Source organism: Pelophylax lessonae (assembly GCF_965119305.1).
Source record: "Pelophylax lessonae genome assembly, chromosome: 5".
NCBI classification, from domain to species: domain Eukaryota; kingdom Metazoa; phylum Chordata; class Amphibia; order Anura; family Ranidae; genus Pelophylax; species Pelophylax lessonae.
The window spans coordinates 81920741-81932946 of NC_138772.1; the positions used below are offsets into that span (position 1 = coordinate 81920741).

At 41.3% G+C, this 12206-nt stretch overlaps 1 protein-coding gene across 1 annotated transcript in view; it reads right to left on the reverse strand.

Annotated features, from left to right (window-relative positions):
• MPP7 (MAGUK p55 scaffold protein 7) overlaps window positions 1–12206 on the reverse strand; it is a 401547-nt gene that overhangs the window by 296148 nt on the left and 93193 nt on the right. The window contains exon 3 of the mRNA XM_082259696.1: window positions 9699–9776. Coding sequence (XP_082115822.1) covers window positions 9699–9776 — 78 coding nt within the window. The remainder of the gene's footprint in view (window positions 1–9698; window positions 9777–12206) is intronic.

Sequence of the window (12206 nt, forward strand, 5' to 3'; positions counted from 1 at the left end):
AAAAATGGGGGGGGGGGGTTCCCTCCATCTACCTCATTTATGCAGATGAAGAAATCTGTTTGTATTCATTTAGCCCACTGACTGTTGTTGCTACCTGACTTTATTAGTTACCTAGTTTTCCTGCCTTCTCTAGGAAAGATAATGAACTCATCTGCAGAGGGCATAATATCTTAGGCACAGCTGAGCAGTGTAAATGCACAAATAAACACAGTAGAGGATTGTATGGTGCCCAGGAATAGGGTATATTGTCATACTGCACATAAACCTCCAGGGCCTGCTACCAACTATGGCTTGTTGTTCAATGCCTACCAAGTATTTTTTTGAAAATGGGATGGTGATGTAGAGAAAGAGAAAACGCACAAGAGGGAATAGAGGGTGAAGAGGGGAAAGAGAAAAAATGGGGGGAACCCAGTCAAAGGTGAGGAAAGGTATAATCAGAGAACCAGGGAAAAGGAGGGGAGCACGGGGTGGGTGGGAGAGCAGGGTAGAATGGCAAAAGGCTTAGGGCACCATTGTAAGGCACAAAGTGGTAAACAGTCAGGAACACTCCAAAATGTTGCCAATTATGATGAGCCAAGGGGATGCCCGGAACTGATTGATGGCCACCCCACATCAGAGAGATGTAACAGTTCCTGATATGAAGATAAGGAGGAGACAATGGACCAGGGGGTACCAAGTGTTATGGAATTTCTTCCTTCTATTATACACAGAGATAAAATAAAATGCAGCGCTAAAAAATTCAAAAATGCAATTGATTTAAAATGCACAATACTGAAAAGTCCACACAAACGCATGAACTGAAAATATCCGAAGTGGAGATTAATATGTATAAAACAACACTTATGATATGCAAGATTGAATAAGCAGTTCAAAGTGTCCTACACCTCCACCTTCGGACACTTTGAACTGCTTATTCAATCTTGTATATCATAAGTGTTGTTTTATACATATTAATCTCCACTTTGTATATTTTCAGTTCATGCGTTTGTGTGGAATTTTCAGTATTGTGCATTTTAAATCAATTGCATTTTTGAATTTTTTTAGCGCTGCATTTTATTTTACCTTATCTGTCATCTTTATGGTTGATGCTGGCTGCTTCTGAGTGGGAGGCGCAGACTTTTTTGTTTATCATTATTATACACAGAGGCCATGAGGCTCTACATGTGTTTAATATTGTTGACTTTGGTCAGACACAAGGAGATTGGAGGGGGTGATAGAATACTTCCAAAGGGCTAGATTGCAAGCTCTGGCCTTCTTTAGGTGAACTGAAAGTGAAGATTCCCATTGGGCAGTGGCACCCCATTAATATGAAGCAAAAAAACTCACTAAGTCTTAGTACTCTGCTTGGTTGTTTAGCTTCCAGATAAAGAACCGTTTGGCTGACTTTGATTATGATCCTGCTTTAGGGTTTTGTACTCTGCTTTGGTTCATCTAATTTGCAAGCAGTGATGTCAAAGCTGAGGTCTGCAACATGGACGTTTGCACTACACAAGCTCCAACCACAGAACCAGTGGCTCAAAGGAAGATTCGGGAGTAGTATATTTGGCAAAAAAAAACCCAGAAGAAACCAGCACACAGAATCAAAGATTTGTAAAGTAATATAAGCAAAATACATTACACTATGATCATGTGTGCTGTTTTTTTGTTTTTCTCTTTGCATTTCAACGGAGCCCCCACTAGCTACCTGGGCAGCACCGGTTGCACAAGTTTAGCATTAGGTGCATTTTACTAACAAGAGTGTGAAAACTGCGCTATTGCCATACAACATAAAAGACTACAGCAGCAACTCTCCTGTGAGACACACACAGCACCAAAAATATATATCCTTATAGAGTTGTGCTTAATATTGAAAATAAAGAAATTAAGTCCAGTTTGTAAACAAGCCCTTTAAACAGTCAGTGCACCATCCACCCCCAGAGAAAGTGCGTGATCCTGGGTGAAAACCTCCACCTTTAAAAGTGCTCGCTTACCAACTAGTGGTGACCCCCTACTACGGAAGGTCAATATCGCTTGTGGCTCAAAAACCCAGCCAGAGCCAGAAGGTGGAGGCGTTCATCCAGGATCATGCACTTTCTCTGGGGATGGATGGTGCACTGACCGTTTCAAGGACTCTCTCACAAATTAGACTTTCTTTCTTTTTTCAATATTAGGTGCATTTTATTGCATGGGACCACCAGTGACAGTACATTTTTGGGTCTATGTCAGTTTTTTCATTTGCCATTTTGTTTTACTGTACTAACCATTTACTCTGTGCCTTCCTCATTTCCTATAATATATTACATTTTTGGTTTTAGGTTTAATTAAAGACAGACTGTCACCAACTTAGAAAATTGTGCAAGTAAAAGCACATATTTTACATGCTTATTTGCAGTGTTTTTGTTTAAATATTCGTAAAATATCCGTAATCATTTTTTATTCATTTGCATTATACCTTTGAATTTGTAAAAAATTTGACTGGTCCAAAAAGTCAACTGGTTAGTACAGTCCACTCCGTACTTTCACATTAAAGCCCTTTCCTCTTCTTGGAGTGTGGAAGTACTCTTTGTGCTGGCTCAACTTCTTTGTGCTCCATTCACCTCCCTACATAAACTTTTATGTAGCTGCTGGGTAAAGAACAAAGGAGAATAAAAGTGCCATTTGAATGACAGTTCTGAGTCTGTTGGGGCTACTGAAATCACATCCAAGATGGTGGAGTCCAGCAGCAGGCCTGGGGCTTTTGGATGCACACAGATAATCAGCATACATAAAATTTGTTAAATGCACATTTCATTTTAAAAGAAATATTTTTTTTTTAAAATGTCTGCCTGGAAACAGGTTCTCCTATTGCTCACTTGTTGTCAGTGGCAAAGGAGTATATCAATTCATCTCTATTTTAGAAATGGGGTGCTGTATACACAAAGATGCACATCACTAGGCACAGAGATACCACTGCAATCAGTTTGCATCGATTGAAGCGCATGCCATGTATATTTTAAAGGAAATTATCATAAGATATCCTAACCATTAACATTTATAGTTAATTATCACATGCCAGTTTAAATATGGCTTGCAGCGTAAGTGCCTGCTCTGTAAGTTGAAAAACAGAGAAGGAAATACTCATGCAGCTTGCAAGAAGAGGAGAACTCAGGATGTTGATAATCAATATAATGGTGTTTACTAGTAATACAAAGAGCAAGATGGAGATGGAGACAGGGAAGTGACACCAGGCCTGCAGAACCTCCATCTATGTGTAGCACCCTGTGTTAGAAGTAGTGTTAGAGTAGTTGTTAGTGTAGGAGAATTTTGGCTTGGCTGAGGGCCAGGCCTGGGTTGTAAATCTGAGTCAGGGTTTATTGACTTAGGTGCTGGATGACTCATCTGGTAGCTCTCTGTGGCACTCCCCGCACCCCCCCCCCCCCCGGTCTGAAAGTTGGTAGACATTCTAGAGCTCAAGAGTAGGAGTAAGGAGGGTCTGCCATGCATATTTATGAGGTCCTCAACCAATCCCCAACAAAAAAGGGTCTGGAAGGGGGCAGGCCATCTCATAAATGGAAGATGGAGATGGAGTTCTGAAGAGGCTGTATGTGGCCCTTGAGGGTGCCCCCTAGTCTGAGGGGGGGGGGGTGACTTCAGGCCTGGGGCTCGGGTGCTGCAAGGATCTCCCAAGACACATGGAGAAAACCCTTCCTAGAGGCATGGGATCAAGGCGAGGACAGCAGGAGCAGGTCAGCACATCTGGGAGATCTCCTAAAAGTCAGCCCTGTGGGCTGGTGAGTTGTCAGTCTGCAGGACCATGGGGAGAAGATAGCCTAGAGTGCTGGTGAAAGGGACAGCTGCAGCTAGGTGGGTTGGCAGTGCCTGAGGAGGTGGTACTGGGATCACTAGCCACAGGAGTAATGCAAGCTGGACCCTAACCTTTTGACTGTTGGATAATTCACTGTGTTCCAGCTGGGTTCTGTAAGCAAGTGAGTGCTGGAGAAAGAAGAGGAGCTGTATATAGAGTCTGTATATAGGAAGAGTTGTTACTGAAGTTTGTTCTGAAGTAAAGTGGGCATCCCATAATTTCACATCCCTATCCAAGCTATTAACCCTCAATAAAACAAAAAAAAAAAACAACAAAGTCTTGGACTGTTTTCTGACTCAAATGTGCCTGGCTGTGCAGGGTGGGGGATCCCATTGTACTTGCAGTTCCTTAGGGGTGCACTATATGAAACTGTGGCTATGGCTAGAACACATGGGCATTTGAGCTGTGTTTGAGTAATGTTAAGTGAGCATTTACATTGACTTGTATAGAGGGATAAAAGCAATGTACAAACTTATCTCAGAAGTCTTTTACAGAGTATCCCTTTCCCTGAAATTATACAGCCATTTAGCATGGCATGGCCAGCTGATGCTTCAAAACTGTGTGTGCATTACTTTACAGTTCCATTGGCAAGCAGAGCAGTTCCTTCAGCTGTTTAGTCGATTTGCCCATTCATTTGTTATACTGAACAATTGTGGTAAATAGGATTGATCCGAGAGAGTATAACTGTGCACTAAGCATATTCCCTTATAATGGGGAGCATCAGCAGTTATCAAGAAAAATGATCCTCAAGATAAGCTAGACATGGCGTGCCTGCAAAGGTCCTGTCAGACCACTGACGTTTACTGACTGGATGGATAGTGACCAGCTCTTATCATGTCTATAGTTAAGGTCTAGTGCCTGGGTGAAAGCTGCAATCAGTAACCTAGATATTTTCTCCAGTTCCATTTTGTCACGGGGATCCCATCTGTCTCTCAAACAGAGTTTTTCTAGCAATCCAATTCTACATGTGTACAAGAAAACCCTCATACAAGAAAAACATCATAAGGCTTGGGATGAAACCACAAGCGGAACCGCAAGTGGAACAGAACCATAAATTTACTTGATTGTGGATTACTTGAGATTTCTAAAATCTAAAGTCTTGTATCTCAGGTCTCCAGTATAAGAACAGAGATGGTGCTACATGCCAAATGAATTAAATTCCACTTAATTCTTTTCCCGATGTCCAACAAACACGCACCCTTTCAATGCTTTTCACTTAACGTCCGACTGCTCCAGAAATTGTTTTGTTGTACATCTGGAACATTAGGGGTTAACGCTACCCATAAAACAAAAATGTCAGCGGTTACGCTTTAGCTAGAGGAACACTGATTTCCATGCCTGCGACCAGGAGCTCCGACCCAAGCCAATTTGTGCTCGGAATCCTCTGTCTTCAGCACTTTTTAATGTTGGTTTAAGAACATGTAACAGAAGATGTGCAAAGTCGTCATCTGGGAGAAGGGCTTTTTATTTTTGCAATGTTTTATGCTCACTAATGTACATAATGTTTTGTTTCTTAATCTTTTGTTGGATCATCACTGCTTTCTATAAACGCTGCCAAATTCTTTACAAAAAACTGCAATGGGGGATTGTAAATGGATTCCAAGATAGTCAGCAGTGTAGACAACTATCCGATCAAGAGACACCTATGTAAAGTATATGAAAGTGGTCTGGAAGCTGTGTGCGTTAGATAGGTGGTAAAGCCAAAAAGATATCTGAAGTATTTACTAGTAATAGGCATCAGCTGCTCCACGGCCTTGTAATACAAGTATATTGTTACACACTGGAAGAAGTATAATTAATCATGGGGATCCAGAGCAGAGGGAGAGTATGTAACCACAACCACTCCATACTCATTAGCAATATATTCCATTTAAAAAAAAAAATAAATCAATATTGCAAAGGAAGGGAGCTTTTTGCAACATATGCAGACATTTTTAGCTATTCTAACACAGATTTTAAACGAACGACTAAAGACACTTACATGTGTGTGAACACAAATCTAGGTCAGTCTCCCATCTCCACCCTACTAACACACAGACCAGGTGCTGCTACGGTCCATTACGGATTCCAATGAGCAAAAAGAATTCTGGTTGGCCGCATGTCCACAGCAAGTCCTTAAAAACATATGCCAATACACAAATGGAAGGAAAAAGCATCACCAGCTAACGCGTTTCATGCTTCTTTAAAGCTCAAAGCGCTGAGCTATGACTAAGCACTAAGGAAGCATGAAACATGTTAGTTGGTAATGCTGTTCACCTCTATTTGTGTCTTTGGATATGTTTTTATGTACTTGCTGATATAAAGGCGATTTTACTGGATGCGCGGCCAACCAGAACTAAAGACTCTTGTATGTAATTCTAAACAAGTACCAAATCCAGTAATGCACAACCCCTAAAGCAGAGAAACTTACTTTACATTCCTTTACCCTTCCTGAATAAATCAAGTTATCTTTCATTTGTGTCTTACACACTCCCCAGACACTGCAGCTCACAGTGGGAAGGTTTCAGTAACAAAGGCAGTGCTGTCAATCCAGAAAGCAGTGGGAAGGACTAGGTGTGGCCAGTTTGTGATTGCAAGCTACAAGCTTGTAAAACAGCAGTGACGGTGTTGTCCATTTAATATTTATACATCTTATTGTAGTACCAGCAGGCACATCCCGCATGAGAGTGGCAACTCTGCTCTGAATTAAGGAGCAGTGCACCCTTGAGAAAGTCACGTGCTTGTAATGCAATGCGTTAAGAAGAGCCGGATGACGTCACTTCTGGTCTACGGCAGAGACCGGAAGTTCGTTGTTTTTTTCACGCTGAGTTGATACGGGGACCCCTTGGTCCTATTTGGAAAACCACACCTGCATTATTTTACTACTCTGTAAGTGATTTATGTTTTATAATAAACTATTATTTATATACTACACTATGGAGATACTTATCTGCCTTTTTTATGAGCTGATCACTACTTGCCATGGAGTTATCTCTTTAATAGGAGTGCCGTATATGAAAACGCAATAATATCTTGATCTAAGCTGATTACCATTTGCCACAGAGTGAACCCCATGATTAGGACTGCCTCATTTGAAAATGCATTATTTTCCTTGAATTAAGGTGGGCGGCCATTGCACTTGATGGTGGATAGTGGTTGTTGGGATTCTACACTGGTGATATCCTTATCACGGGACTTTACTACTAAACACTTATATGGATTTCCTATTTTTTGGTCTCACATATTTTACACAAATTTGATTCACAATGGACTTTTCAATATTCAATAATTATACTGAATTCTTTTGTGTGATTTGTTTTTCACTTTTGCTGAAAAATTATACACGTGGGATTAATTTATAACTTTGATATTTTTAGCATGATATGCACTTTTATATTTATTGTCATAATGTGTTCACGCTGATTTGATTTTATTTCTTATACATTAGTTGCATTTTCACCTTTTTTAAAATCTATGCTATAGCGCCAATCTATTACTTTATCATTGTTATTGTATGTGGTGACACTACAGTGATTGGCTGCTTATGCTGGTTCTACCTTATTTATATAGGGAATCTTATTTTTTCCTTTATACCTGCTTAGTACTGGTAGCGTAGGTTCAACAGGTATTTGTGGAAGTTTACAGGGAGACCAAGAAAAAACTGAGAGCAGATAAACGTATAGTTTGGTCCTGCACAACATATATTTTTTAACTGGGAAAGCCCATCGTTCTACTTTAGAGCTGACCTCCAGGCAACTAACTAAATACACAGATAAAACACATACCGTATAAATGAGTAGTTTTACTTATCAAAGGATTTGTATTTCTTTGCACTCTTTCCTGAGATTTACATGTCTGGCAGGGAAGAAGATATATTTCTTTGCTGCAATTAGGTGACAATTATAGGTCTTGCCCCTCCCCAGCCCACGACTGGATAGAGATGGAGATTTTTAAAGTGGGGTACACACTAGTAGAAAATCTGCCGAAAATTCCCGTCCGAGGTAAAATTGTACGATTTTCGGCTATATATATATATATAATGTTTGAGGGTTCTAAATAATTTTCTAGCTAAAAATACTAATTTTTAACTTGTAAACAACATGTGTCAGAAATAGACTTGGTCCTTAAGTGGTTAGGAATGTTAATTTTTGGAAGAAAAAGCTAGCAATTGCTAAAACAAATAGATCATATCCTTTGGTGGCCTCCTTTCCTCCTTTTCAATGTTTAAAGGAGTTGTAAACTCTGAAGGATTTTATTATCGAAATGCATTAAGATAAAAAGCCTTCTGTGTGTAGCAGCCCCCTCCAGCCCCCTAATACTTACCTTAGTCCCATCTCTGTCCAGCGATGTCCACAAGTCCCTCGGCCGCCCAGGACTCCCCTACTGATTGGCTGAGCTGCGGCATCATTGGCTCCCCCGGCTGTCAATCAAAGTCAGTTAGCAAATCAGGAGAAAGAGAGCTCCGTGTCTGAATGGAGCTCAGCTCGGGTGCCCCCATAGCAGCCTGCTTGCTGTGGGGGCACTCGATAGGAGGGAGGGGCCAAGAGCAGCAACAAGGGACCTGAGAAGAGGAGGATCAAGGCTACCCTGTGCAAAACCAACTGCACAGAGGCGGAAAATCTAACATGTGTGTTATTTTTTTTTCTTTTTAAACAAGACTTTATAATCACTTTACCCATAATTAGGTTGTTCTAATTTTTTTCAAAAAGTTCTGCAGCAATTGGCTTGCTCTTCCTCTCTCTTTTTTATGTTTCAAGTTATATGCATCTGGCATGTTTTTGGATAGCTGCAAATATGTCTGGGAAGACCTGAATGTACTGCATTACTGACTGCTAGGCTTAGCGCAAAAGTAATAAGTGTTTTTTTTTTCTTGCACTGACAACAATGCATCATGCCTGCACAATGTAGAATGGTGTGGCCATCTGTATTTCCCACCCGGGGATTCATGCGTCAAGGTGATAACAGAGAAGGAAAGCCAGAAGACACCCCATCACCCCATAACAGGAAGTGCCTGACTCCCATCATCAGTAACTGACCTCATAAATGCTCTTTTGTTTGAATGATCACAAATTCCCACAGACACTCCAAAATCTCATGGAAAGCCTTCCCAGAAGAGTGGAGGCTTTTAATCTACAAAGGGGGACACACTCTATATTAATGCCAACGGTTTGGAATGGCATGTTCACTAACCTCTTATGAGTGTGAAGGCCAGGTGTTCACACGATAATAAAAAAAAAAACTAAAGAAAATTCCCTGACTTCATGTGTCTCCCACTGTCACAGCCTAGACATCTTAGTTACTGTTCACAAAACCTATTTCTCCTGTGTAATAAAAGGTAGCGGCCCTGAATAGCAGGTGTATTTTTTTGTTTCTAATAGAATTATAGGCACAGGAAATTGACTATTCAATCAACGTGATCAGCGAACACGATTTCCTGATTATGACAGCTATTTGGAAGGCTGGAGGACATGAATCATGGTCCCCCCACTACAGCGTTAGCTCTGACAACCTCCTCCTGAATTTTATACAACCCATTTCTGTTGTATTAACTACCATTTTTCTTCTCCTGTCAGCAAAACAGACGTCTCATTTGTCTATTATTCTAAGAAACTTCTCTTGTCTGTGACTTTCCCAAATTCTGGCAAGTGGAGGCTCCTGGTCTCTCTCTGTGGGATTGCAATATGTAATTTTAATAACACAGCTACCACGTCCTGGCATACCAAGGTGCTGTGCAAGAACACAAATTAAGACGATGTCAGCGAGCAGCCTGTGATGACAGCATGTTGTGAAGCATTCTCAGCAGTGTACGGTTTCTGTCCTGGGAATGACTTACACATGTTTGTGTTGGGATGGCTTGAACGTACAGGAATGCATGGGACACAGAGTGCATACTTACATCTTCTGCCAAGGCTGTGGCACTGTGTATGATAGGCTGTGGGTTCTCTTTCTCGTAGTAATGTAACTTTTCATGGATCTAGAAAGGATAAATAAAGAAGAAAAAATCATTAAAAAAAAAAAACACCCTATGAAAAGCCATTGATAAGGTTTAGCATAATGCTGACTGCAACAAGGTGGATGATAATATATCTTTTTTTTTTTATAATATTTTTTATTTGAATATAAACAACATACAAGGAGAAAAAGAATACACAGTCCATACGTGGTGTACACCTCAAAATTACATACAAAAAGAGGGGGGGGGGGGATGTTCTGGCAAGGATATGGAGTCAAGGAACACGATACAAGAACACAACAACAATAACAGCAGGTATAGAGGCAATGGGTGCTCACAATGGACTAAGTGGCTCCGGTCGTACTAGGACATAGTAGACCAAACAGTGGGTCTGCGCCCGACGATGGAAAGAGGCGGCTACCCCCCCAGCCCCCAGTGGAAACATAATTGCTGTGGGAGTAGCGCCCTCCCCTCACCTCTAGACCTACGGTTTCTGTTAGGGAGAATATTTCCAATGCTGCCAAGCCTTGTTAAATTTCAGGAAGGAGAGGGAGTTGAACGCCAAGGATCGTTCTAAAGCATAGTTGTCATTTACAGTCTTGACTACCTCAGAGAAGCTGGGTATGTCTAGAGTCCGCCATCTACGCAAGATTAGCGTTCTTGAGGCCAGGAGGATGTGCAGGACCATCTGTCTAGAACACACCAATTACATATCTATGATAATATATCTTCAGAATGTAGGGCAACCTGTGTTTAAAGCTTAACTCCAGGCAAACAGCTACACGCAGAGATAAAATACATATACAGAAGCTGCTTTATCAACTTAAGGTTTGTGTTTCTGTCTATAGAGGGCTAAGATTTACACAGCCCTGCTGCACGGCACACTCCTGTCTAGCAGGACAAAAGACCTGATTTTACTCTTCGGCATTTCAGTAGCAGTTATAAGTCTTGTCCCTCGCCTTTATTTAATTTATTTCTAGACCAACTTATAAGGTAACATAAACAAGAGACACATAAATACAATTGATTTACACATATCGGACTGTTACCATCAATACAAAGCGGTGCTGGATGCATCCCATGAAAGATAAGCTTTAGGTCCCCTTTCAAAGCACACCTTTAGCACTCCCCCCCTCAAAGGGACAGTATGTGGGGAAGCGTAAAGGCTGCAGGTCATTTGGATTTAGGCATATTAGCACACAGAGCAACACAAAGCTTTACAAAGTGCATGGAGCCAATGTGGCTGAATACGCTAATCGCTTAATCGAAAGTAATAAACCAGAGTCACAAGACCCCCTGTCAGGGCCTGGACTTGAACCTGGGACCTCTGCTGTGTCTGGCAATGACTCTGCTTGCTGAGCCTCCTGGAATGCTGGACAATTCCCTGGATATTCTTTGAATGATTCTGCCTTGAATCTTGTTTGTCTTGAACCTTAAAGCCATGTCTCTGCACTTCTTGTTTGCCAGAATATTGTGCTCCCTCCAGCCAATATCTTGCATTTGTCTCTCCTGCTGCCCTCTGCATTTTTGCTACCATTTGTTACTGACATTAGCTTGTTCTTCGACTACACTTATGCATAACCCCAACCTGCATCCTTTTGTTACCAACCTTTGGCTTGTTTCCTGACTATGCTTCTGCTCGATCCCTACCTGCTATATCTGCTACTGGACCTTTGTTTTCTCATCCTGAGGACTGTGACCTGGTACTAACATGCAGCAAAACCCATCTCCACCATGAGGAGCTCTGGTGAATACCGGTTAGCACTTAAACCGTGCACTTTAGGTGAATCCATGTCATCAGCCAGGGTGACCTGCTCATATACCATTCGGTTTGTCGATGGGTGCTGCTCCACTGCTATTGCTACTGGCCTCTGAGCCTGAGTCCAGACTGTTACAACCCCATTTGCAGCTACTAGGATTGAGAAATGTTTGCAAATGCCAGGATTGCACTACCCTCCTTCTGAGAAGGTGTGTTTACCAACAGGTTTAGTGGTCATTCAAAGAGGCGCACCAATCAGTGGGTCTTGCTAGCCCCAAGAAGCAGAGCACTGCATGTAAATCCATTATAATCCAGTGGTTTGCAGTGTTAGTGGACTGTTAAATCTTCTTTAAAAAGCTGATATCCAAAAGTGGAAAATTTACAAAAGAATCAAATGTTTGAACCTTTGCAGAAAATTGTTTTTAAACTTCCCATAGAATTAAGGGCCATCACTAAAGTACGGAACGGTTGGCACAGCACCCCATATACTTGTAAGGTAAAAAAAAAAAAAAGAAGGGGAGTAAGATGCTGGTACTGGCTTACTGCAGGGAACAACAACTTAAAAAATTCCAGGCAAAAGCTTGAAAGAATGAAGTATTTTATATGCTTGCCCGCAGTATTTTTCTCCTTTTCATAAATACTTTATTTGCTTTTGTACTTGCTAGAGAAATTCCCTAGTCTGTTCCCTAGCA